This window comes from Pseudophryne corroboree, chromosome 9 (genome assembly GCF_028390025.1).
Source record: "Pseudophryne corroboree isolate aPseCor3 chromosome 9, aPseCor3.hap2, whole genome shotgun sequence".
Classification (NCBI taxonomy): Eukaryota; Metazoa; Chordata; class Amphibia; order Anura; family Myobatrachidae; genus Pseudophryne; species Pseudophryne corroboree.
Window position 1 is genome coordinate 93,741,841 of NC_086452.1, and position 26,680 is coordinate 93,768,520.

Genomic DNA, 26,680 nt, shown 5'->3' on the forward strand with positions numbered 1-26,680 from the left:
GGGGACGCCCGGCCCAGGGCTAGCCCGCCCCGCATGTCAGTCCGTGCACTTCAAGAGTAGCTCCCGGCCAGCACAGCTTTAGCGTGCTCATCGCTCCCCGGCCCACAGCGCCTGCGTGTGACGTCACGCAGCCGCCGCGGCCCGCCCCCCCATTCGGTCCGGCCATGCCGGCGTTGGACGAACCAAACCCACGAAACGGTGGTCAAACGCCGCCGTTCCACCCCCTCCCACCCAGTGATCGCCTCTGCCTGTCGATCAGGCAGAGGCGATCGCATCCCTGCTGTGGCCTTCGGCCGTCAGGCTTGCGCCGGCGCACTACGGACCCAGCGCATGCGCAGCAGGGACCAGTTTACTCTGCTGCGTTAGAACGCAGCGAGCAAACGGGTCAGAATGACCTCCATAGTGGTCCCGACAAACGTACTCATGAAGTATGGCAGCTTGTGATATTCTTCTTCGATGAAACTAATCATAATGTACCTGCACAAAGGACAAACTGGGATTTGTTTTATTTAAAAAAAATGCATATAAAATAAATAGATTACAAAACATTTTTTACACGTACATAATATAAATCTGGTAGTTCCAAACTTCTTTCCTTCTTGCATTTGATTATTTCAGTAATTTTTAGTTCCTTTGAAGACTGAGACATACAATGACTTCCAGATGTGATAGTGTGATTCACATTACACTTTCAGCTAACACACTACGCACTGCCACAAAGTGATCATATGCAGACTGGATCACAAAGCGCAAGTGAACCGCTTGAACTCCAGGGAGCTGAGGATGATAAATAATAATGGACAAAAAAAAAAAAAAAAAGTTTTAAATATGTATACATAGAAATTACACATCGCTACGGTTTGTACTGTGTATTGAATGTATAGAAGGGACATCACCTGCAATCTATGGGCACTTAGAATTGCTATAAGAAAGGGCATTATGGTACTGCGCTTTATCACCTTGACAAAGCTACAGCAAAACGCGTTGGAAGAGGAACCGGGTATTGCTGCTGCCATTGGACTTTCCAAGAAAAGTGTCTAGATGTCCATCAGTGGGAAATTACTGCGCTTTGGATACAAGTTTAAGGACCGAAGCTTCAAATAGGACTTATTCAGGTCCAGAATCAAACTACAAGAGGTCTTCCTTTCCGCTGCAAGTGGGTAAATACCATTGTCGCTATCATCATCATTTCCCAGGACTGTGGCCTTTCTATGGATGAACTGTGCATATAAAACCCGGCTCATGTTCTATAATTCATACTATTAACTGAATCTAGCAGTGCTTTTTTATGCCCTATATGTACATACCTTCTAAATGAATTATATGTTTTTAAATATTAGTGTTCGCTGCAGCAATTCATCTATGTATATTAAATGAATACATGTGATAATTTTTACCCTATTAATATCCAGCTCTATAGCGCTAATTTTATATATTCACTTTTATACATATAAATTAACATTACACATTCTCCATATCTATACGCAACGGTAGAATCAAACGTGTGGAATGGATTAACGGCCTGATTCAGAGCTGTAGCGTGTGATCCAGGCCACAGCTACTGTGCTAAAATATGCTGATGGCACCTGGAAATGGATTGAGATGCCCACCAGCAGCCTTGTAAGTCTCACACCCACAGTGTCGGTCGCAGATCCTCCAAGTAACCCTATGTTTGCACAGAATAACTGTGGAAATAGACGCTAATGCCATGTTTTCTGTGTATGAGATTGCTAATGAGATAATCCCTGAAAATAGTTGCGGCAAGTATGTTTTTTTTTTTTTTGTCGCCACACCAGAGAAAATTTTCAATGCAAAAAAGAAAAAACACTCGGCGCTGACTCCTCAAGGGATCTCCATACACATTATATATATATATATATATATATATATATATATATATATATATATATATATTTATTTATTTTTATTACACACAGACACACAGACACACACACACACACAGTGTTAAAATGTAAATTAAAATATAAAGCACCATAGGACAATGAATAACTAATTAATCACAAGGATATCCTCCATTTCATTCATAGCTAATAAATAGAACACTAGTGTGATGAATTATTTAGACAGTCCAATGCTCATATTTAATTAATGGCCCCTTATTACTTTATGCGCATCCTTAGCTTATTTTCTTCCTCAGCCACACTGTCACAGCATAAGCGATTTAGCTATTGGTCTCAACAACCTGTGACACTAGGTGATCAGTCAGAAACTGTGTCCATAAATATTAATAGGAACTGAGCACATGTACATCCATATATTAGTTAGTTACTTAGCCAACAATGTCCATGACCTTGATTGTAATTAGTAGGGTTAGCACCAGGTTAGTAAATCAATCAGATCCACTTGGATTTACAGGTGGGCATGCAACCACACTGAAAAAAGCACCTTCAAACTTAGGGTCTAGCGTTCTGTCCTGGACATTGGTCACTGAGTGGGCTTTGCTGCTATGGGATCTTACCAACCAGCTATATACTTACTCCCCAAACAGCTCCTCCTTTGAGTCCCGCCACACCTCCAGTCCGTTTAGCAATGATGTCCCGCAGAGTACATGCAGTGCCGAATCAGTGTGCATAAAGCCTCAACGCATTTCCCCGCCTTTGCAATCAGCGGCTTCCTCAGGACACAGTAAGCATATAGCTGGTTGGTGAGATTCCATAGCAGCAAAGCCCACTCAGTGACCAATGTCCAGGACAGAACGCTAGACCCTAAGTTTGAGGGTGCTTTTTTCAGTGTGGTTGCATGCCCACCTATAAATCCAAGTGGATCTGATTGATTTACTAACCTGGTGCTAACCCTACTAATTACAATCAAGGTCATGGACATTGTTGGCTAACTAACTAACTAATATATGGACGTACATGTGCTCAGTTCCTATTAACATTTATGGACACAGTTTCTGACTGATCACCTAGTGTCACAGGTTGTTGAGACCAATAGCTAAATCGCTTATGCTGTGACAGTGTGGCTGAGGAAGAAAATAAGCTAAGGATGCGCATAAAGTAATAAGGGGCCCATTAATGAAATATGAGCATTGGACTGTCCAAATAATTCATCACACTAGTGTTCTATTTATTAGCTATGAATGAAATGGAGGATATCCTTGTGAGTAATTAGTTATTCACTGTCCTACGGTGCTGAATATTTTAATACAGAGAGAGAGAGAGAGAGAGAGAGAGAGAGAGAGAGAGAGAGAGAGAGAGAGAGAGAGAGAGAGAGAGAGAGAGAGAGAGAGAGAATATATATATATATATATATATATATATATAATGTTGTTTTATGTAAATTGTATCGTGGGATTAAATATTATAAATATCATAATTGATTCTGGTTATGCAGCGCTTTATTTAATATTTTTCTGAAATTTTCACTGCAGGTGATATTGCTAAGGTACTTTTGGTGATTGCGAAGTACGATGGTAACTCATGAGCAGTTGGCTGATAATCGCTGCGTAAATATCGACATTGTTACCACCTCTGAATCAGGCCCCAAGTTTGCAGCGTATCAACCACTTAACTCACAATTTTTCCCTTCAGAACTGTTCATAACATTTGTTTTTTTCTAAATTTTTTTTGATATAGTTTAAAAAGTATTTTTTTAATATTTAAAATAAGAATTTACTCACCGGTAATTCTATTTCTCATAGTCCGTAGTGGATGCTGGGGACTCCGTAAGGACCATGGGGATTAGCGGCTCCGCAGGAGACTGGGCACAACTATAAAGAAAGCTTTTAGACTACTGGTGTGCACTGGCTCCTCCCACTAAGACCCTCCTCCACACCTCAGTTAGGATACTGTGCCCGGAAGAGCTGACACAATAAGGAAGGATTTTGAATCCCGGGTAAGACTCATACCAGCCACACCAATCACACCGTATAACTCGTGATACAATACCCAGTTAACAGCATGATAACAACTGAGCCTCTCAACAGATAGCTCAACAATAACCCTTTAGTTAAGCAATAACTATATACAAGTATTGCAGACAATCCGCACTTGGGATGGGCGCCCAGCATACACTACGGACTATGAGAAATAGAATTACCGGTGAGTAAATTCTTATTTTCTCTAACGTCCTAAGTGGATGCTGGGGACTCCGTAAGGACCATGGGGATTATACCAAAGCTCCCAAACGGGCGGGAGAGTGCGGATGACTCTGCAGCACCGAATGAGAGAACTCAAGGTCCTCCTCAGCCAGGGTATCAAATTTGTAGAATTTTGCAAACGTGTTTGCCCCTGACCAAGTTGCAGCTCGGCAAAGTTGAAGAGCCGAGACCCCTCAGGCAGCCGCCCAAGAAGAGCCCACTTTCCTCGTGGAATGGGCTTTTACGGATTTAGGATGCGGCAGTCCAGCCGCAGAATGTGCAAGCTGAATCGTACTACAGATCCAGCGAGCAATAGTCTGCTTTGAAGCAGGTGCACCCAACTTGTTGGGCGCATACAGGATAAAGAGCGAGTCAGTCTTTCTGACTCCAGCTGTCCTGGAAACATAAATTTTCAGGGCCCTGACTACATCCAACAACTTGGAAGCCTCCAAGTCATTTGTAGCCGCAGGCACCACGATAGGATGGTTCAGATGAAAAGCTGATACCACTTTGGGGAGAAACTGGGGACGAGTCCTCAATTCTGCCCTATCCATATGGAATATCAGATAAGGGCTTTTACATGACAAAGCCGCCAATTCTGAAACACGCCTGGCCGAAGCCAAAGCCAACAACATGACCACTTTCCACGTGAGATATTTCAAATCCACGGTTTTCAGTGGCTCAAACCAATGTGACTTTAGGAAATCCAACACCACGTTGAGATCCCAAGGTGCCACTGGAGGCACAAAAGGGGGCTGAATATGCAGCACTCCCTTAACAAAAGTCTGAACATCAGGTAGTGAAGCCAATTCTCTCTGGAAGAAAATCGATAGAGCCGAAATCTGGACCTTAATGGAACCCAATTTTAGGCCCATAGTCACCCCTGACTGTAGGAAGTGCAGGAACCGGCCCAGCTGAAATTCTTCCGTTGGGGCCTTCCTGGCCTCACACCACGCAACATATTTTCGCCATATGCGGTGATAATGGTTTGCGGTCACTTCTTTCCTAGCTTTAATCAGCGTAGGAATGACTTCCTCCGGAATGCCCTTTTCCTTCAGGATCCGGTGTTCAACCGCCATGCCGTCAAACGCAGCCGCGGTAAGTCTTGGAACAGACAGGGCCCCTGCTGCAGCAGGTCTTGTCTGAGCGGTAGAGGCCATGGGTCCTCTGACATCATTTCTTGAAGTTCCGGATACCACGCTCTTCTTGGCCAATCCGGAACAATGAGTATAGTTCTTACTCCTCTTCTCCTTATTATCCTCAGTACCTTTGGTATGAGAGGAAGAGGAGGGAACACATAAACCGATCGGTACACCCACGGTGTTACCAGAGCGTCCACAGCTATCGCCTGCGGGTCTCTCGACCTGGCGCAATATTTTTCTAGCTTTTTGTTTAGGCGGGACGCCATCATGTCCACCTGTGGTTTTTCCCACTGGTTTACAATCATTTGAAAGACTTCTGGATGAAGTCCCCACTCTCCCGGGTGGAGGTCGTGCCTGCTGAGGAAGTCTGCTTCCCAGTTGTCCACTCCCGGAATGAACACTGCTGACAGTGCTAACACGTGATTTTCCGCCCACCGGAGAATCCTTGTGGCTTCTGCCATCGCCGTCCTGCTTCTCGTGCCGCCCTGTCGATTTACATGGGCGACCGCCGTGATGTTGTCTGACTGGATCAGTACCGGCTGGTTTTGAAGCAGGGGTTTTGCCTGACTTAGGGCATTGTAAATGGCCCTTAGTTCCAGAATATTTATGTGCAGGGAAGTCTCCTGACTTGACCATAGTCCTTGGAAGTTTCTTCCCTGTGTGACTGCTCCCCAGCCTCGAAGGCTGGCATCCGTGGTCACCAGGACCCAGTCCTGTATGCCGAATCTGCGGCCCTCTTGAAGATGAGCACTCTGCAGCCACCACAGCAGAGACACCCTTGTCCTTGGAGACAGGGTTATCAAACGATGCATCTGAAGATGCGATCCGGACCACTTGTCCAACAGGTCCCACTGAAAGGTTCTTGCATGAAACCTGCCGAATGGAAACGCTTCGTAGGAAGCTACCATCTTTCCCAGGATCCGCGTGCAGTGATGCACCGACACCTGTTTTGGTTTTAGGAGGCCTCTGACTAGAGATGACAGCTCCTTGGCCTTCTCCTCCGGGAGAAACACTTTTCTCTGTTCTGTGTCCAGAACCATCCCTAGGAACAGCAGGCGTGTCGTAGGGACCAGCTGTGACTTTGGAATGTTTAGAATCCAGCCGTGCTGTTGTAGCACTTCCCGAGATAGTGCTACCCCTACCAACAACTGCTCTCTGGACCTCGCCTTTATCAGGAGATCGTCCAAGTACGGGATACTTAAAACTCCCTTCCTTCGAAGGAGTATCATCATTTCCGCCATTACCTTGGTAAAGACCCTCGGAGCCGTGGAGAGACCGAACGGCAACGTCTGGAATTGATAATGACAATCTTGTACCACAAACCTGAGGTACTCCTGGTGAGGATGGTAAATGGGGACATGTAGGTAAGCATCCTTGATGTCCAGCGATACCATGTAATCCCCCTCCTCCAGGCTTGCAATAACCGCCCTGAGCGATTCCATCTTGAACTTGAATTTTTTTTATATATGTGTTCAAGGATTTAAAATTTAAAATGGGTCTCACCGAACCGTCCAGTTTCGGTACCACAAACATTGTGGAATAGTAACCCCTTCCTTGTTGAAGTAGGGGCACCTTTACTATCACTTGTTGTGAATACAGCTTTTGAATTGCCTGTAACACTGCCTCCCTGCCTGAGGGAGTGGTTGGCAAGGCAGATTTGAGGAAACGGCGGGGGGGAGACGTCTCGAATTCCAGTTTGTACCCCTGAGATACTACTTGAAGGATCCAGGGATCCACCCGTGAGCGAGCCCACTGATTGCTGAAATTTTTGAGACGGGCCCCCACCGTACCTGGCTCCGCCTGTGGAGCCCCAGCGTCATGCTGTGGACTTAGAGGAAGCGGGGGAGGACTTTTGCTCCTGGGAACTGGCTGTATGCTGCAGCTTTTTTCCCCTACCTCTGCCTCTGGGCAGAAAGGACGCGCCTTTAACCCGCTTGCCCCTATTGGGCCGAAAGGACTGTACCTGATAATACGGTGCTTTCTTTGATTGTGAGGGAACATGGGGTAAAAATGTAGATTTCCCAGCTGTTGCTGTGGAAACGAGGTCCGAGAGACCATCCCCGAACAATTCCTCACCCTTATAAGGCAGAACTTCCACATGTCGTTTGGAATCTGCATCACCTGTCCACTGCCGAGTCCATAACCCTCTCCTGGCAGAAATGGACATTGCACTAATTTTGGATGCCAGCCGGCAAATATCCCTCTGTGCATCCCTCATGTATAAAAGTGCGTCTTTTATATGCTCTACGTTTAGCAATACAGTGTCCCTGTCTAGGGTATCTATATTATCTGACAGGGAATCTGACCACGCAGCAGCAGCAGCACTGCACATCCAGGCTGAAGCTATAGCCGGTCTCAGTATAACACCTGTGTGTGTATATATAGATTTCAGGATAGCCTCCTGCTTTCTATCAGCAGATTCCTTCAGGGCGGCCGTATCCGGAGACGGTAGTGACACCTTTTTTGACAAGCGTGTGAGCGCTTTATCCACCCTAGGGGATGTTTCCCAGCGTGACCTATCCTCTGGCGGGAAAGGGTACGCCATTAGTAACCTCTTAGAAATTACCAGCTTTTTATCAGGGGAAGCCCACGCTTCTTCACACACTTCATTTAACTCTTCAGATGGAGGAAAAGCTACTGGTAGTTTTTTCTCTCCAAACATTATACCCTTTTTTGTGGTACCGGGGGTAACATCAGAAATGTGCAACACATTTTTCATTGCCTCAATCATGTAACGTGTGGCCCTACTGGAAGTTACATTAGTCTCTTCGTCGTCGACACTGGAGTCAGTATCCGTGTCGACATCTGTGTCAACCATCTGAGGTAGCGGGCGTTTTAGAGCCCCTGATGGTTTTTGAGACGCCTGGGCAGACACAGGCTGAGAAGCCGGCTGTCCCACATTTGGTATGTCATCAAACCTTTTATGTAAGGAGTCGACACTATCACGTAATTCCTTCCACAGCACCATCCACTCAGGTGTCGACCCCGCAGGGGGTGACATCACATTTACAGGCATCTGCTCCGCCTCCACATAAGCCTCCTCATCAAACATGTCGACACAGCCGTACTGACACACCGCAAACACACAGGGAATGCTCTGACAGAGGACAGGACCCCACAAAGCCCTTTGGAGAGACAGAGAGAGAGAGTATGCCAGCACACACCAGAGCGCTATATAACACTGGGATCCCACTATCAATGAGTGTTTTCCCTATAGCTGCTTTTTATATATATTACATATATATATTATCTATACTGCGCCTAAATTTAGTGCCCCCCCTCTCTTTTTTACCCTTCTGTCGTATTCAGACTGCAGGGGAGAGCCAGGGAGCTTCCTTCCAGCGGAACTGTGAGGGAAAAATGGCGCCAGTGTGCTGAGGGAGAAGCCCCGCCCCCTTTTCGGCGGACTTTCTCCCGCTTTTTCTGTAATACTGGCAGGGGTAATTTTACATCTATATAGCCTCTAGGACTATATATGATGTATATTTGCCAGCCAAGGTGTTATTTATTGCCCTCAGGGCGCCCCCCCCTCAGAGCCCTGCACCCATCAGTGACCGAAGTGTGAGGTGTACATGAGGAGCAAGCACTGCAGCTGTGCGCTACCTTGATGAAGACCGAAGTCTTCTGCCGCCGATTTTCCGGACCATCTTCGTGCTTCTGGCTCTGTAAGGGGGACGGCGGCGCGGCTCCGGGAACGAACACCAAGGTCGGGTCCTGCGGTCGATCCCTCTGGAGCTAATGGTGTCCAGTAGCCTAAGAAGCCCAAACTACCACCTGTTAGGTAGGTTCGCTTCTTCTCCCCTTAGTCCCTCGCTGCAGTGAGTGTTGCCAGCAGATCTCACTGAAAATAAAAAACCTAAATATACTTTCTTTCTAGGTGCTCAGGAGAGCCCCTAGTGTGCATCCAGCTCAGCCGGGCACAAGAATCTAACTGAGGTCTGGAGGAGGGTCTTAGTGGGAGGAGCCAGTGCACACCAGTAGTCTAAAAGCTTTCTTTATAGTTGTGCCCAGTCTCCTGCGGAGCCGCTAATCCCCATGGTCCTTACGGAGTCCCCAGCATCCACTTAGGACGTTAGAGAAATATTATATTATGCGCATCCGCAGAACGAATCATCTCATCAAAAACTGGGGGACACTGTGCGGTCGCATGTGATCTGACCATACCAGTTAAATGGTTAAAGCAATGTCATGATGAGGGACCCGTAAGTCTCTACTACGGGTTGGGGCTGGGAGACAGGAGCTGGGGATCCTGGTGGTTTGCATACCGAACAAGGGGTCCTGGCAGCAAATGCCGGCAGGAGGGGGGAGAGCAACAAAGCCCCTTGCTGACTCTGTGGCTCGCCACAGGTTCTATTCCCACTCTATGGGTGTCGTGGACACGCACGAGTGGGATTAGGCCCTGTGGGTTGGCATTCTGATCGCTCAGGATCCTGGCGTCGGCATGGTGACCACCGGGATCCCAAGCACCGGTCACATGACCGCATCCCCTCTACTACTTATCTTATAGTTACCACTTTCCATACTAACAAAATGTGGAGCCTATTTACCCCACAATTGTATGGAGGACATATACTGTGGCAGAACTGTAGAAATTAGCCCAAGGGTTATGTCCCAAGGACAAATACATACTGTACTGAGCTTCACACTTACAGTTATCTCCTCATTCTGGAACTGTCCTTCCATGTGCTCCAGATCTGGAAACAGCAGACATCACATTACATAGTGTGTAGACACAATTTTGTTAACTCAGTAATAAGTCACGCAAATACAAGATTACAAGAAAACTGTACAATACAAGGACAGATCTCCTAAAAAGGTTTTCAAGCATATACACAGGCATGCATACAATGCACAACATGTACAAAGGCTCTGTAAAAGCATAAGCATTACATTAAATCCATAACCTGGAAGTGACAGGTACAGGGAAGGAGCCGGGTAACATGCTATAGCCGGAGTCAAGCAGGTGGTGATGTGTCACAGGGGGGAAAAAGCAGCTCCCAATGGTCCTGTACCCATGGAATGAGGGAGCAGACAGTGTCAGAGTGGCTGAAGTGGAAAAGGAGATGGAAGACCAGGAGCACTGGTGGTAAGGAAAGTGCAAGGAAAGAATAAGAGGGAAGAGGTAACTGGCCGAAGGCCTACATTCTACGAGGTTGGGGTAATCAGTTGGATGGAGAACTGGGAAGGAGACCAGGTGGGTAAGAGGAGAGAGTGGGAGAGGACTTAATAGGCAGTGTGGTAGGCTTTCAAGTAGTTACCTCTTTCCACACAATGCTCAAAGTTAACTGGATCTTTGGATGTGCTTGTCTCAATTCGTAAGCTTCTTACTAGCAAGTGGGAAGAATACGAGATAATAACAAATGAGATAACTAAATTAGACTGAGTGTAGAAGTCTTAAATGTACTGTCTGCGTGTATTCAAACACTTAAGGGGGGTACACACGGAGAGATCAGTGTTTAAAATCTAAGCAATCTGACTAGATTGCTTAGATTTTAAGCATGGATCTGCCGTGTGTATGCCCCCTAGCAATAGCAATGCGCGGCCCCGCGCATCGCTATCGCCGGTGCTAGATTGACTGCATGCAGGCTCATCTAGCGGGTCGCTTACTTCAGCACTGTGTGAAGTGAGAGGCCCCCCGTCGTTGCTCCCCCTCGCTCAGTACATCGCGCTGTGCTGAGCGGGGAGAGAGATGTGTGCTGAGCGGTCTGTGTTAAGATCGCTCAGCACATATCTATCCCGTCAGCACCCCCCTTAAATCACAGGGAAGATGTTCCCAACTGTGGCTTATACAAAGATTGTCAGGTGCAATACACCTGGAGTACCACAAGTAGCCTAAACATGTGTCTGGCAGTGGCAAGGCAGTAGTCCCATCAGAGGAAACCCACTACTTGCCCAGGTCTGTGATACTGTATTATAACTGATCATTGTTATCACAACAGAAGTATGTTTCATGAGGAAGGATCCATGTAGAGCTCTAAATATCATACTACTATATAAATAGTGAATTCCGATGCTGCCTTCATGGCTACCCAGTGCAGTTATAACAGTGCAATCAGAAGTGGTTGTATAGTTTTGCATCAAAGGAGGAGTCACTGTACAGTAGGCCTTGTTATCACCAACTATACATTGCTTGCAGACGGTGCTGCAGCAGTGCACGCAGGAGAGAGTGAGTGTGATATTGGGATGACAGTGTGTAGCTTTATTGAGCCGTGTCATTTACTTAAGGAGCTCTCCATGGTGATTTTGCCAATCTTCTGCAGGCTGCTCATGCTAATGATGAATTCCTGAGGGAACATTCCGGTCGTTGTCCAGAAAGTCTCCGGATTTCTAGGAAGAAATGCAGAACGTCAGTAAGCCTCATCGGGGCATGTCCAAGACCTATATACTGCAGAACGTTATAACTTTTCTTTATATTCTTATGGGAATAAGGAAGGGATATATATAGATATAGAGATATATATAGATATAGAGATATATATATATATATATATATATATATATATATATTACATTTAAAGTTTGTTACACTACTACAATTAATGCACCTCTTCGCTCGCCATGCTTCAGGCACGATTACTGTTTCCAATTGTAGTCCACTTGGATCGTTAAGTATAAAAAAGGTCAACAAATGAAAAAAAAAATTGTGAAAAACTCATGTTGACCTTTTTCCATGTCGACCTAGTGATCATGTCGACCAAACACGGTAGACCCAATGTATGTCGACCTAACTCATGTCAACCTAATGACCGCCATCCACATATGACAGCTGCCCTACAAATCATTAGCTCGCCAATCTCACTATCTGAAAATCTCACTGAAGGTTCGACTGTATGGCTGCCAGTCCCCAGAGCCGGCATTGGGCATAGGCCATATAGCAAACGCTAAAGACATCATCACTCTGAGGAATGAGGCACCTCATGTTGTTTAACCACTTAAGGGATGATTATTTTTCCAAATATAATTAAGCCACAAACATTTTTGAAAATTGTTTTTAAATATTTTAGTGAAAAAAAAAAGAAAATGTGCATCCTATCCGTGTACGTTTGTTTCCACTGTAACATTAGTGCTCACTCCACTAGTGGCAATAAGATTCCCCAGTTGTACTACCACTCTACAACTATAGGGGAATTCAATTGGGTGCAAAGTTTTCACTGCAACAAAAAAAAAAACTTGTCGACCTTGTTCCCAATTTTGGATTACTGTGGGTATGTGCGCTCCCGTTAACTGTGGTATCCAATTTAAAAAAATGCACATAGGGTTTTCGGCTTTGAAAACCCTGCGGTGTAAATATATATATATATATATATATATATATATATATATATATATATATATATATATATATATATATATACACACACACACACACACACACACACTTTACCGGTCATTTTCTCTCTTTTAATTGGATAGCAAAACCCTGCGGCTTCGGGAAAACCCCTGGGCCGTAGGTTTTTTTTTTTACATTTCTTGCACTCAATTGAATTCCAACTGAAGAATTACTACATCACCCATCCTCAGTGGCAATACAGCAAGTCAGCATTTTGGGCACCCAAACAGGAATTTAGTCACTCAAAGCAGTACTTTAGACAGATTTACCCATAATGCACAGCTAAACTCAGTACTATTGGGCGTGCACACATGCATAATGGGAAGGGGGGGGGGGGGGGGGGGGGGGGGACACACACACACACAAATGAATTGCTTTGATGGACGCACACAAAACAATTGACTTCCCCCTAGTATTAAAACTGGGTCTTAACGTGCAGTAAATCCTCTCCTTTTCTAATTAAATTATTTTGTTGTTCCCCACCATTAGTAGAGTCTACCATAATCACAGCATCCACATATAACGGAGACTTTGGCCAATCGCCGTCAGCATTGCCCATCTCCCACAGCAGTAGGAGAGATCTGGCACAGTCGTCTTAATTGAAGCCTTAGATCAGTTGCTCTTAACCTCAAACTTTAGGTTTTCCAATGTTTTACTAATTTTGGTCTGTGGAAGCTGGTGGGATAATTACTGACCTACTGTAGCAAAACAGATGGTGCCCAAAGGAGCAATTGAAATGTTGCTCCTTTTGGGCGCGAATAGCCATGAGGAGACATATTTCAGAAATGTGCAATAAGTCGGCACATTGGGTGCCCAAACGGGAGTTTGATCATTCAAAGTAGTACTTTAGATGGGTTTAGCAGCTTTGTGTGTAGTACTGACTTCACACAGGAAGCACTCATTCACTTTGGGTGCTCACAGAACAATTGAATCCCCCCCCCCCCCCCCCCCAAAAGCTGGTGGAGCATGCATGAAGTCAGCTATCTGGTTTACATTGGAAACGTGGGGGCATGGAGAGAAAGCCCATCTCGCTACGGTTGCTTCCTTTTTGCCGGTTAAGAAGCATCAGCTATAATCTTGGCAAGAGCACCAAATTTGTCAGTTGGTCATGTAAAGGCAGAGGATAGGGTTGATTTTTTACAATAGACTGAGCAAACAGATCTCATAGGGGCATTCCAAGGCCTCTCTGCTCACTACATCATGTGCCATGCGACTGTGGGTGCCGTGACACCATAGAGACGCTGCAGAACTAACAATCATTAATAGCAGCCTGCAATGGGAACTACCAAGATTCTTCTCTTAGCCAGCCACAGAGATAGTAGAATAACACACAGCATTGTTTAATGGGATTGCTGCCTATTTACATAACAGTAAAACCAGGAGCTGGTCCTAGGAATCAGGGGCTGCAGGTAACTATGCTACAATACCAGTCTAAGACACGGACAGGCATAGGCATGCTTACCCGTCAATGATGTGCTGTGCCCGGTGCCGGTCATCGCTGGAGGTCGCCAGGGCCACCACCGCCCCAGCGGAGCTCAGACACAGGTTACCCGCCCGGGTCATGACACAGGAGACAGATGATCCCGAGCCGTCTCTTCTCTTTTCCGGCTTTCCCGTTACTAAACGTTGCTAGGAAACCAGCCGGAAAAGCACACTAGTAGCCCGGAAATACGTGTATTTTGCATCCGCCTGTGTCTGAGTACAGAAGTTCCGGGTGAGAAAGGTTCCGGCAGGCTGACAAGAGAAAGTCTGCCCGGGGAGCGAGGTGAATGAGCGGCTGGTGGATGGGATAGTAACTATGTAATTTGGGCAAGGGGCACACCATATTCAGTAATAAGGATCAGGCATACGGGAGTCATACAAGGAATAACTAGGACAGGAGCTGTTACTTTGTTGTCCCAAGTACTGTGCTGCTGCCTATGCTACACATACAGAGGTGGGAGCGTAGAGAGGAGATCTAATACACATTTGTTGTAGATGGACGCTCAGGCAGCTGCCACTGTGTGAGACAGGACAGGTTTCCATATATAGCACTGTATGTAAAATATCCCCCATATTAATAGGGATCAAGTTACCTATACAATTATTGGTACTACTGACACATTGTAGGAGTGAATTTTTTGATCATGTGAGGAGGGGCTTTGGGGAATACCTGTGATTGAGCGCAGCTGCGCAGGTGACTTGTTTTAACTATCTGGACTCAAGCAGAGATATCCTTAAAACATCAACTGCAGTGTCGGAGTTTGGGAATCTCTGCTCTAGCTCCTAGAGTTAAATCTATAGCTGCTTTGGCTTGAGGTACTACATGATATGATAAGATTATTCTTAAGTCATTGTACAGTTTATGTAATATTGCAATTGTCAATACAGCATATAGGAGGGTGCGTGCAACCAAAATCATTGTTGCAGTAAAGTGATTTGCGGTTTAAATTCACAATTTAGGACTCTCTGGATTAGCATAACTAATCTCATACTTGCCTACTTTCCCGGATTGACTAGGAGGCTTCCAAAAATCAGGTGACACTCCTGGCCCCCGGAAAAGTCTCCTGGATCTGGCCTCACCCCCTGCAGCCCCCCTCCTACGTAGTGGGCCGTCTGTGGAGGCCAATGACGCTTTTCACGCTGAATTGCATCATCGTCCCGCCCCCCACTATTCATTGCCGGTAATCTAGGCATTGAAGAGTTGGGGTAAAGGCCACAATGATATGATTGCACGACCACACCTCCGTACCGCCCACCCACAATGAGGCCACGCCCCTGTTATACCAATCTGGTCAGGTTTACCAACCAGCCGGATAGTTGGTAAGCCTGACTAAACTACTTCTGAACATCATTAAACAGAACACTGAAAACTGTACCCTCGCGGGCACACTTCGCTCACCATAGGTTACTATTCCCAATAGATGTCTACATGGATAGTTTTTTGAGGCAGTTTAGTTATGCTAGACCAGGCTTTCCCAACCACGGTCCTCAAGGCACACCAACAATGCAGGTTTTAGTGATATCCAGGCTTCAGCACAGGTGACTTAATTAGCAGCTCAGCTATTTTGATTTAACCATCTGTGCTGCAGCCTGGATATCACTAAAACCTGCACTGTTGTTGTGCCTTGAGGACCGTGGTTGGGAATGCCTGTGCTAGACCATAGGTTCTCAAACTCGGTCCTCAGGACCCCACACAGTGCATGTTTTGCAGGTCTCCTCACAGAATCACTAGTGAAATAAGTAGCTCCACCTGTGGACCTTTTACAATGTGTCAGTGAGTAATTAATACACCTGTGCACCTGCTGGGTTACCTGCAAAACATGCAATGTGTGGGGTCCTGAGGACCGAGTTTGAGAACCACTGTGCTAGACCAATGGGTCTCCATACCTCCCAACATGACCCTTTCCAGGAGGGACAACATGCTCTGTTCCTGGGTTTTCCTCTTAATCTATGATTGCCATCACCTGTGGTGAAACGCCTTTCGTATCAAACAAATAGTTCAACACAGGTGACAGCAATCATAACCTAAGAGGGAAGACCAGGAGCAGAGCATTTTGTCCTTCCTGGGATGGGTCCCATTTTCTGAACTTGAACCATGATTTGCATACTATAGCTTGGCTGCTGATGTTTTATCTCTTTCATTTTAAGAACATGTCACAGTCCTCAGAATTAGAGGGTAACGAGGACACGGGGCCTGTCTATGTGCGGGAGAAAGGTCAGCTGTTCCTAGCAGGATCACAGTGCTCACGGATGAGGTCTCGTCCACTTCGAACTTTTTCCAGAGGTTTCTCGGTGGAACTGTGTGTGAAGCAGGAGGATACATGTAAACCTAAGGAGAAGCCGTTTATTTTCACCTACACTGAACAGGGCAGCCTGCGTTATTCTGCCAAGCCCCTGTTCACCCTGGCTCTCAATCTCATTGCTGATAACATTCAGCATGTGGACTCACTACTTGGATTTCCCGAGCAGATTGCAGAGAAACTGTTCACTGCCGCGGAATCCAGACAGCAATTCTGTAAACCCAACAGTGGCCTTGTAGCTCTTCGGAAATTCACAGAGGCTTACGGAGACTTGATGCTGTCATCACTTTGTCTGCGGGGCAAGTATGTATATAGCACACAAGCAGTTTAGTGTTCACGGGGAGTTAAAGAGGTTGTTCTTTAAAAAAAAAAAAAAAAAAAAACACCTAGTATGTTCAGCGCGCCCTTCATGTAGTACAGATGGAGCCCTACTCATCTATCCCTTTAATAGGATTTAACTGAGCCAGTGCTGTCGGACTTAATCCCCTGCTGTAATGACTTAATCTCCTGCTGCATTGTTCTCTCTCTATTGTGTTGCAGCTGAGAACAGTAGATGAAAGGCTTATGCTAATAAACCTTGGTGCACCTAGGCGCAGCAGAGAAGGCTTGATGAGCGAGGCTCCATCTGTTTTTTATAAGGGAACTGTCTTGGGAGTCACATTGTTGCCGTCATTTGGCTTCTTGTCCAGCCACATTGATAATTGACACAGAAGAATACTGTCAGTGTCAAACTTCTGATTTAGTTTGTATACACTGGGTGCCCCAGCTACAGTAGTTGGACATGGGCTGTAGCCAATGAGGGGCAGATGTATTATAGCGGCATGCATCATGTGCTATAGCTCTTACTGCACTACCGTAGAGATGTATTACCATCTCGTCTGCCGGAGTGGGGGAGTTAAAACTCCCCCCTATGGCGATCCCCACCAGAACCCACAGCACATCAGCCTCGTGCTGTATCTCTCCTCCCAGCCGGCTCTACTGTGCATGCGCGAGATCTCGCTACTATTGCAAGATCTTCCATCCAGCCCAGCCGCAACCACGGACAGAGCTGTCCCTGCTGTGGTGATGGAGCAATGACACCTGCAGCTGTCGAAATTGATAACTGCAGATGTCAGAACGGTCAGTGCCACTGACCGTTCTAGTAGGTAGCAGCGCCGATAATTACACGTAGCACTCCCAGCATTTGCCAGTGTTCACTGCCTTCTTCCAGGGGGGAGAAGCAATATCGGTGTACATAACGTGCGCTGATGCCACTTCTCCCCCATACGACACTTATTGCATCTACCCCTCAGTCAGGTTGGGGCCGTGTTACCGGCAGTCGGGATCCCAGCCGTCAGCACCCTGACGACGAGAACCCGGCCACAGAATGCCGGCGTGGGGGCGAGCGCAACGAAGCCCCTTGCAGGCTCACTGCGCTCGCCACAGGTTCTGTTCCCACTCTGAGTGTCGTGGATACTCACGAATGTGAATAGTACCTGTTAGTCTGCATGCCGACTGTCAGGATTCCTCTATCGTTCATCTGGGGGACGCTGTGTCATGACCTCTGGGTTAGAGTGTGGGCTATGGAGGTTAGTCACCTCTCTCCTCTAACCCCTCCCACCTGCAGCAGAACCTCAGTCTAGTTTTTGTGACTTGGAGGAAGGCACACTTTTGCTCTCTCTCTTAGATTTTTAGTTAGGTTTGTTTCTCTAATGTCCTGGAGGATGCTGGGGACTCTGTAAGGACCATGGGGAATAGACGGGCTCCGCAGGAGACATGGGCACTTTAAGAAAGACTTTGACTCTGGGTGTGCACTGGCTCCTCCCTCTATGCCCCTCCTCCAGACCTCAGTTTGATACTGTGCCCAGAGGAGATGGGTGCACTGCAGGGAGCTCTCCTGAGTTTCCTGTAAAGAAAGTATTTTGTTAGGTTTTTTATTTTCAGGGAGCACTGCTGGCAACAGGCTCCCTGCATCGTGGGACTGAGGGGAGAGAAGCAGCCCTACTCTCTGAGTTGCAAGGTCCTGCTTCTTAGGCTACTGGACACCATTAGCTCCAGAGGGATTGGTACGCAGGATCTTACCCTCGCCGTCCGTCCCAGAGCCGCGCCGCCGTCCCCCTTGCAGAGCCGGAAGATAGAAGCCGGGTGAGTATGAGAAGAAAAAAAGACTTCAGAGGCGGCAGAAGACTTCATGATCTTCACTGAGGTAACGCACAGCACTGCAGATGTGCGCCATTGCTCCCATACACCTCACATACTCCGGTCACTGTAAGGGTGCAGGGCGCAGGGGGGGCGCCCTGGGCAGCAATATAAACCTCGTTTTGGCAAAAATATAACATGTATACAGCTGGGCACTGTATATATGTATGAGCCCCCGCCAATTTTACATTTTAAGCGGGACAGAAGCCCGCCGCCGAGGGGGCGGGGCTTCTCCCTCAGCACTCACCAGCGCCATTTTTTTCTCCACAGCATCGCTGAGAGGAAGCTCCCCGGACTCTCCCCTGCTTATACCACGGTAGACAAGAGGGTTGAAAAGAGAGGGGGGGCACATAATTTGGCGCAAAATTACATACAGCAACGCTACTGGGCAAACATTAAGTTACTGTGTTATTCCTGGGTTATATAGCGCTGGGGTGTGTGCTGGCATACTCTCTCTCTGTCTCTCCAAAGGGCCTTGTGGGGAAACTGTTTTCAGAAGGAGCATTCCCTGTGTGTGTGTGTGTGTGTGTGTGTGTGGTGTGTCGGTACGCGTGTGTCGACATGTCTGAGGAAGACGGCTATGTTGGAGAGGAGCGGGAGCAAATGAATGTGGTGTCTCCGCCGACAGCGCCGACACCTGACTGGATGGATATGTGGAAGGTTTTAAATGCTAGTGTAAACTCATTGCACAAAAGATTAGACAAGGCTGAAGCTTTGGGACAGTCAGGGTCTCAACCCATGCCTGATCCTATGTCGCAAGGACCGTCAGGGTCTCATAAGCGCCCACTATCCCAGATTGTTGACACAGATACCGACACGGATTCTGACTCCAGTGTCAATTACGATGATGCAAAGTTACAGCCAAAATTGGCAAAATCCATTCGATATATGATTATGGCAATAAAAGATGTTTTGCACATCACAGAGGAACCCCCTGTCCCTGACAAGAGGGTACATATGTACAAGGGAAAGAAGCCTGAGGTAACCTTTCCCCCCTCACATGAGCTGAACGAGTTATGTGAAAAAGCTTGGGAATCTCCAGATAAAAGACTGCAGATTTCCAAAAGGATTCTTATGGCATATCCTTTCCCATCAACGGATAGGTTACGATGGGAATCCTCCCCTAGGGTGGACATAGCATTAACACGCTTATCCAAGAAGGTAGCCCTCCCGTCCCAGGATACGGCTACCCTCAAAGATTCTGCTGACCGCAAACAGGAGATTACCCTGAAGTCCATTTATACACATTCAGGTACCTTACTCAGACCGGCAATTGCGTCGGCCTGGGTGTGTAGTGCTGTAGCAGCATGGACGGATACCTTATCTGAGGGGATGGATACCCTAGATAGGGATACTATTTTATTGACCCTGGGGCATATAAGAGATGCTGTCCTATATATGAGAGATGCTCAAAGAGACATTAGTCTACTGGGTTCTAGAATAAACGCTATGTCGATTTCTGCCAGAAGAGTCCTATGGACACGGCAATGGACAGGTGATGCTGACTCAAAAAGGCATATGGAGGTTTTACCTTACAGGGGTGAGGAATTGTTTGGGGAAGGTCTCTCGGACCTAGTCTCCACAGCTACAGCTGGAAAATCAAATTTTTTACCTTCTGTTCCCTCACAGCATAAGAAAGCTCCGCATTATCAAATACACTCCTTTTGGTCACAAAGAAACAAGAAAGTGCGAGGTGCGTCCTTTCTTGCCAGAGGTAGGGGCAGAGGAAAAAAGCTGCACAACACAGCTAGTTCCCAGGAACAGAAGTCCTCCCCGGCCTCTACAAAATCTACCGCATGACGCTGGGGCTCTACTGGTGGAGTCCGGTCCAGTGGGGGCACGTCTTCGGAGTTTCAGCCACATCTGGGTTCACTCCCAGGTGGATCCCTGGGCAATAGAAATTGTTTCTCAGGGTTACAAGCTGGAATTCGAAGGAGTGCCTCCTCGCCGATTTTTCAAATCGGCTCTACCAACTTCTCCCCAGGAAAGGGAGATAGTGTTGTATGCAATACAAAAATTGTATCTTCAACAGGTGGTGGTCAAGGTTCCCCTCCTCCAACAAGGAAAGGGATATTACTCGACCATGTTTGTAGTCCCGAAACCGGACGGTTGGGTCAGACCCATATTAAATTTGAAATCCCTGAACCTATACTTGAAAAGGTTCAAATTCAAGATGGAATCGCTAAGAGCGGTCATTGCAAGCCTGGAAGGGGGGGATTTTATGGTGTCCCTGGACATAAAGGATGCATACCTTCATGTCCCCATTTATCCACCTCATCAGGCGTACCTCAGATTTGCGGTACAGGACTGTCATTACCAATTTCAGACTTTGTCGTTTGGTCTCTCCACGGCCCCGAGAATTTTCACCAAGGTAATCGCGGAAATGATGGTGCTCCTGCGCAAGCAAGATTTCACAATTATCCCGTACTTGGACGATCTCCTCATAAAAGCGAGATCAAGAGAGCAGTTGCTGAACAGCGTGTCACTTTCACTGAAGGTGTTACAGCAACACGGCTGGATTCTCAATATCCCGAAGTCGCAGTTGGTTCCTACGACTCATCTGTCTTTCTTGGGCATGATTCTGGACACAGACCAGAAGAGGGTTTATCTCCCGATAGAAAAGGCCCAGGAACTCATGACTCTTGTCAGGAACCTATGGAAACCAAAACAGGTGTCAGTGCATCACTGCACTCGAGTCCTTGGAAACATGGTGGCATCATACGAGGCCATTCCCTTCGGCAGTTTCCATGCGAGGACTTTCCAATGGGACCTACTGGACAAGTGGTCCGGGTCACATTTACAGATTCATCGGTTGATCACCCTATCCCCCAAGGCCAGGGTATCACTCCTGTGGTGGCTGCAGAGTGCTCACCTTCTCGAGGGCCGCAGGTTCGGCATTCAGGGCTGGATCCTGGTGACCACAGACGCAAGCCTCCGAGGTTGGGGAGCAGTCACACAGGGAAGAAATTTCCAAGGTCTTTAGTCAAGTCAAGAGACTTGTCTTCACATCAACATCCTGGAACTAAGGGCCATATACAACGCCCTACGTTAAGCGGAGACCTTACTTCGCGACCAACCGGTTCTGATCCAGTCCGACAACGTCACCGCAGTGGCTCATGTAAACCGCCAAGGCGGCACGAGGAGCAGAGTGGCGATGGCAGAAGCCACCAGAATTCTTCGCTGGGCAGAGAATCACGTAAGCGCACTGTCAGCAGTGTTCATTCCGGGAGTGGACAACTTGGAAGCAGACCTCCTCAGCAGACACTACCTACATCCGGGAGAGTGGGGACTTCATCAGGAAGTCTTCGCACAGATTACAAGTCGGTGGGGACTGCCACAGATAGACATGATGGCGTCCCGCCTCAACAAAAAGCTACAGAGGTATTGCGCAAGGTCAAGAGACCATCAGGCAGTAGCGGTAGACGCCCTAGTGACACCGTGGGTGTTAAGTTTGATACCCTGGCTGAGGAGGACCTTGTGTTTGCTCAGTCGGTGCTGCAGAGTCATCCGCACTCTCCCGCCCGTTTGGGAGCTTTGGTATAATCCCCATGGTCCTTACAGAGTCCCCAGCATCCTCTAGGACGTTAGAGAAAATACGATTTTAAACCTACCGGTAAATCTTTTTCTCGTAGTCCGTAGAGGATGCTGGGCGCCCGTCCCAAGTGCGGACTACTTCTGCAATACTTGTATATAGTTATTGCTTCAATAAGGGTTATGTTATGGTTGCATCGGTCATGTACTGATGCTATGTTGTTTTTTCATACTGTTAACTGGGTAGTTTATCACAAGTTATACGGTGTGATTGGTGTGGCTGGTATGAATCTTGCCCTTGGATTAACAAAAATCCTTTCCTCGTACTGTCCGTCTCCTCTGGGCACAGTTTCTCTAACTGAGGTCTGGAGGAGGGGCATAGAGGGAGGAGCCAGTGCACACCCAGAGTCAAAGTCTTTCTTAAAGTGCCCATGTCTCCTGCGGAGCCCGTCTATTCCCCATGGTCCTTACGGAGTCCCCAGCATCCTCTACGGAGTACGAGAAAAAGATTTACCGGTAGGTTTAAAATCTTATTTTCTATTCCTTTTCTTTCAGTTTTAGTGAGGTGCTTAGTCCCTGCTATTGGCGACAAGCATCAACAGAGTGAGGTTAGTTTAGGAGCTGCTGTGAGCTCTCCTCTCACTCTATCCTGCCTCTGGGGGAGTCACTAAACTTATGGCAGTCCCCGGATCACAGACATGTGAGGAGGCGCCGGGACAGGTAGGAGCAGCCACAGGCTGCCTTGGCAGCGCTGGGCTGTGACAGCTCCTCTGTTTGTCCCCATGGCTGTATGGAGGGGTGTGCGGTGCTAGCCTACCTGGTGGGCACTGGTGTGGAGACTCTTGGGGCTAGAAGGGGGTTCTGCTATCTGGTGCCACTAAGCTCTGCCCCCGCAACGGAGCGCATCCATTTTCCCTTCCTCTGTAATCTGTAGCAACACCCCTGTCCGCTCCCGCGGAGGGTGTCATTCACGCTGTATCTGAGTCCCAGGGCAGTATTCCATTAGCCCCGTCCCAGCTAGCCTTTCCAGACCACACTGACGCCGTTCTCTCCTGCACTGCCACAGCAAGCTGGGGGACAAACGCTGCCTGTCATCCTCTGCACACAAGGACAAACAAACGGCAAGTATTGTGGGACTTATACTTTAATCAGTACCTAGCCCACTGTGTTTTTTACTACATAGGGGGTCATTCCGAGTTGTTCGCTCGTTATTTTTTTCCGCAACGGAGCGATTAGTCGCTAATGCGCATGCGCAATGTCCGCAGTGCGACTGCGCCAAGTAAATTTGCTATGCAGTTAGGTTTTTTACTCACGGCATTACGAGGTTTTTTCTTCGTTCTGGTGATCGTAATGTGATTGACAGGAAGTGGGTGTTTCTGGGCGGAAACTGGCCGTTTTATGGGAGTGTGTGAAAAAACGCTACAGTTTCTGGGAAAAACGCGGGAGTGGCTGGAGAAACGGAGGAGTGTCTGGGCGAACGCTGGGTGTGTTTGTGACGTCAAACCAGGAACGACAAGCACTGAACTGATCGCAGATGCCGAGTAAGTCTGGAGCTACTCAGAAACTGCTAAGAAGTGTCTATTCGCAATTCTGCTAATCTTTCGTTCGCAATTTTGATATGCTAAGATTCACTCCCAGTAGGCGGCGGCTTAGCGTGTGCAAAGCTGCTAAAAGCAGCTTGCTAGCGAACAACTCGGAATGACCCCCATAGATCACATTAGTGGGACTTTTACATTACACTGTATTTAGCCCACAGACACCGCTGTCTGCAGATTATTTTCAGTGGGAATACATACACTGTTTAGGATACCACTTTATCCTTATTGGCAATGTCAGGAAAGCCTGACAAGGGGTCTAATTCCAAAGCAGGCTCTGCAGTTTATTTTTCTTGTGCACAATGTGCAAAGAAGTTACCAAAGGGGTGCACTGACACAGGTACTCTCTGCTCATCCTGTGCTGTGATAATCGCGGTGTCAACTCCTGGTGTGTCGACGGTACAGTCGGATATGCCTCAGTGGGCCAGATCTATGGCAGATGCTATAGCTGATTTACACCAGGCTAGGGACACTGATTGTGCAGCCACTTCTGATGTTAGACCCTCCTCTGCTGCGGCTGACGAGCCCCTCTGGGCACATAATATGGGAAAATGCTTATCTGATATGGCCACTTCTTTAAGTAAGATAGTGTCCTCATCAGAGTCCACTACTATTAGGCGTAGGTCAGCCTCCTCTCCAGTATCTTCCGGGTGATAATCGTATTTCTGATACCTCCTCACATGACGAGGGGGAGTTAGATCTAGATTGGGAAGACGCTTCTGGGTGGGAAGATGATTCTTCTTCAGACCCTGGGGTCAAACTTTTAATTGATGCTGTTCGTCAGACGTTACAGCTTGAGGAAACCTTGGCATCGGATTCGTTTTCTCCTTCTTACTTTAAAATGAAGGAAGGCTCAGGTGGCGGTTTTTCCTCCATTTTCTCATTTTGATGAGGAATTAAAGGAAGCCTGGTTGAGGCCCGATTTTAAAGGTACAGGTCCCCAAAAAGCTCAAGTTATTGTATCCTTTCAGGGATGAAGACACCAAATTATGGGAGTCACCACCAAAGGGGGTCATTCCGAGTTGTTCGCTCGTTGCCGATTTTCGCAACGGAGCGATTAAGGCGAAAATGTGCATGCGCATGGTACGCAGTGCGCATGCGCTAAGTATTTTAGCACGAAACTTAGTAGATTTACTCATGTCCGAACGAAGAATTTCCATCGTTGAAGTGATTGACAGGAAGTGGGTGTTTCTAGGCGGAAACTGACCGTTTTCTGGGAGTGTGCGGAAACACGCAGGCGTGCCAGGATAAAACGCGGGAGTGTCTGGAGAAACGGGGGAGTTGCTGGCCGAACGCAGGGCGTGTTTGTGACGTCAAACCAGGAACGAAACGGGCTGAGCTGATCGCAGTCTAGGAGTATGTCTCGAGCTACTCAGAATCTGCTAAGAATTTTCTAATCGCAATTCTGCTAATCTTTCGTTTGCAATTCTGCTAAGCTAAGATACACTCCCAGAGGGCGGCGGCCTAGCGTGTGCAATGCTGCTAAAATCTGCTAGCGAGTGAACAACTCGGAATGACCACCAAAGGTGGATGCACCCATCACAAGATTAGGGAAAGCAACCGTTATTCCCACTGTACAAACAGCCACCTTAAAGGATCCAGCGGATAGGAAGAGTTTAGCGGTTTTAAATTCCATTTTCACCCTGACTGGAGTATCCCTGCGTCTCATTCTGGCCAATGCATGGGTGGTTAAGGCTGTCGAAGAATGGATTACACAAATTGTATCAGGTATCCAATCTGAGGATCCTACTCAAGTCCTCCCACTGACCACCCAGGTCTCGGAGGCCTTGTCATATGTTACCAGTGCTTTATTGGATTCTGTTTCCCTACAGGCTTGCATCTCTGCCCTGGCTATAATTGCTCGTCGCTTGCTATGGTCGCGTTCTTGAAACGCCGATTCAGAATCCAAACACACTTTGGAGGCATTTCCCTTCGTGGGAGAATTTTTATTTGGTCCGGAGCTGAACAAGATTATCAATAAGGCTACTGGTGGGAAGAGTCCTTATCTTCCGGTGCTGAAGCCTTCCAGATTTCAGTCCTCTCGACCTCAGGGCAGTGGCGCCTTTAATTCTTTCCAGTCCTTTCAAGGGCATTCCTGATTCACCTTTCGGGGCCGCGGCTCCCAGAGTAGTCGTCAACCGGGACCTAAGCCAACTGATAGAACCTCGGCATGACTATCCCCGTCATGCCATCAAACCCCAGGTGGAAGGAGCACTCTTACTTTTGTTCCAAGACATTTGGCTGGACTCCAAGCATGATCGATGGGTATGTGGCGTCGTCTCCAGGGGTTACATTCTGGAGCTTCAGACATGTGTGCCACACATGTTCTTTGTAACCCCTCTTCCTCAAGACCCGGTCCGCAGACGGGCCTTACTTCAAGCTGTTTCTTCTCTTTCCGAGGCAGGGGTCATAGTGCGAGTCTCACCTCAACAGTGGGGACTCGGGTTTTACTCTACCCTGTATCTAGTGGACAAACCGGACGGCTCGTTTCAACCAATCCTCAACTTGAAGTTGCTGAACCCATATCTTTGCTTGGACAAGTTCAAGGTGGAATCTATCCATTCAGTCATCATGGCCATGGAATCAAACAAATTTTTGGCATCGATCGACATAAAGGACGCATACCTCCATGTACCGATTTGGAAAGGACGCCTTTTACACTTCGCATTGGCCTCTTTCCACTACCAGTTCCAGGCTCTGCCTTTTGGCCTCTCCACGGCTCCCACAGTCTTCACAAGAATTATGGCTCACAAAGTTTCATTGTTATGAAGACAGGGTGTCACTATCACCCCTTATCTGGACAACTTATCACTCAAGGCCCCGTCTGAGACTCTACTCAGGTAACACATCGAGCTGACGTTGCAGACACTCCAATCCCTCGGTTGGATAATCAACTTTCCCAAGTCAGGACTTCTACCATCGCAAAGAATGGTGTTCCTGGGCCTTCTCTTCGACACCAGAGTTCAGAAGGTCTTTCTTCCTCACGAAAAGGTACAGTATCTCTGGTCCTGGATACACAC

At 47.4% G+C, this 26,680-nt stretch overlaps 2 protein-coding genes across 5 annotated transcripts in view; one reads left to right on the forward strand and one right to left on the reverse strand.

Annotated features, from left to right (window-relative positions):
* Positions 1 to 491: 491 nt before the first annotated feature.
* On the reverse strand, positions 492 to 14,615 carry IFT25 (intraflagellar transport 25). 2 transcript variants are annotated; one of them, XM_063939630.1, is made up of 5 exons: positions 14,037 to 14,600; positions 11,465 to 11,571; positions 10,503 to 10,571; positions 9,895 to 9,938; positions 492 to 777 (listed from the first exon to the last, which is right to left on the reverse strand). In XM_063939630.1, the coding sequence occupies exons 1-5, from the start codon at positions 14,135 to 14,137 to the stop codon at positions 679 to 681; spliced, it is 420 nt and encodes a 139-aa protein (XP_063795700.1). In that variant the 5' UTR covers positions 14,138 to 14,600; the 3' UTR covers positions 492 to 678. The 2 variants fall into 2 exon arrangements, with proteins under 2 accessions (XP_063795700.1, XP_063795701.1); XM_063939631.1 differs by lacking the exon at positions 10,503 to 10,571 and having other exon boundaries at positions 14,037 to 14,615.
* The window catches only part of LRRC42 (leucine rich repeat containing 42), a 59,897-nt gene continuing 47,430 nt past the window's right edge, over positions 14,214 to 26,680 (forward strand). Inside the window, exons 1-2 of one of the 3 annotated variants that reach the window (XM_063939627.1) lie at positions 14,214 to 14,339; positions 16,205 to 16,659. In XM_063939627.1, coding sequence (XP_063795697.1) covers positions 16,208 to 16,659 — 452 coding nt within the window. In that variant the 5' untranslated portion in view covers positions 14,214 to 14,339; positions 16,205 to 16,207. Of the gene's footprint in view, positions 14,340 to 14,365; positions 14,610 to 14,786; positions 14,873 to 16,204; positions 16,660 to 26,680 lie in introns of those variants that run through there. The other 2 variants (XM_063939629.1, XM_063939628.1) reach the window with 2 other exon arrangements.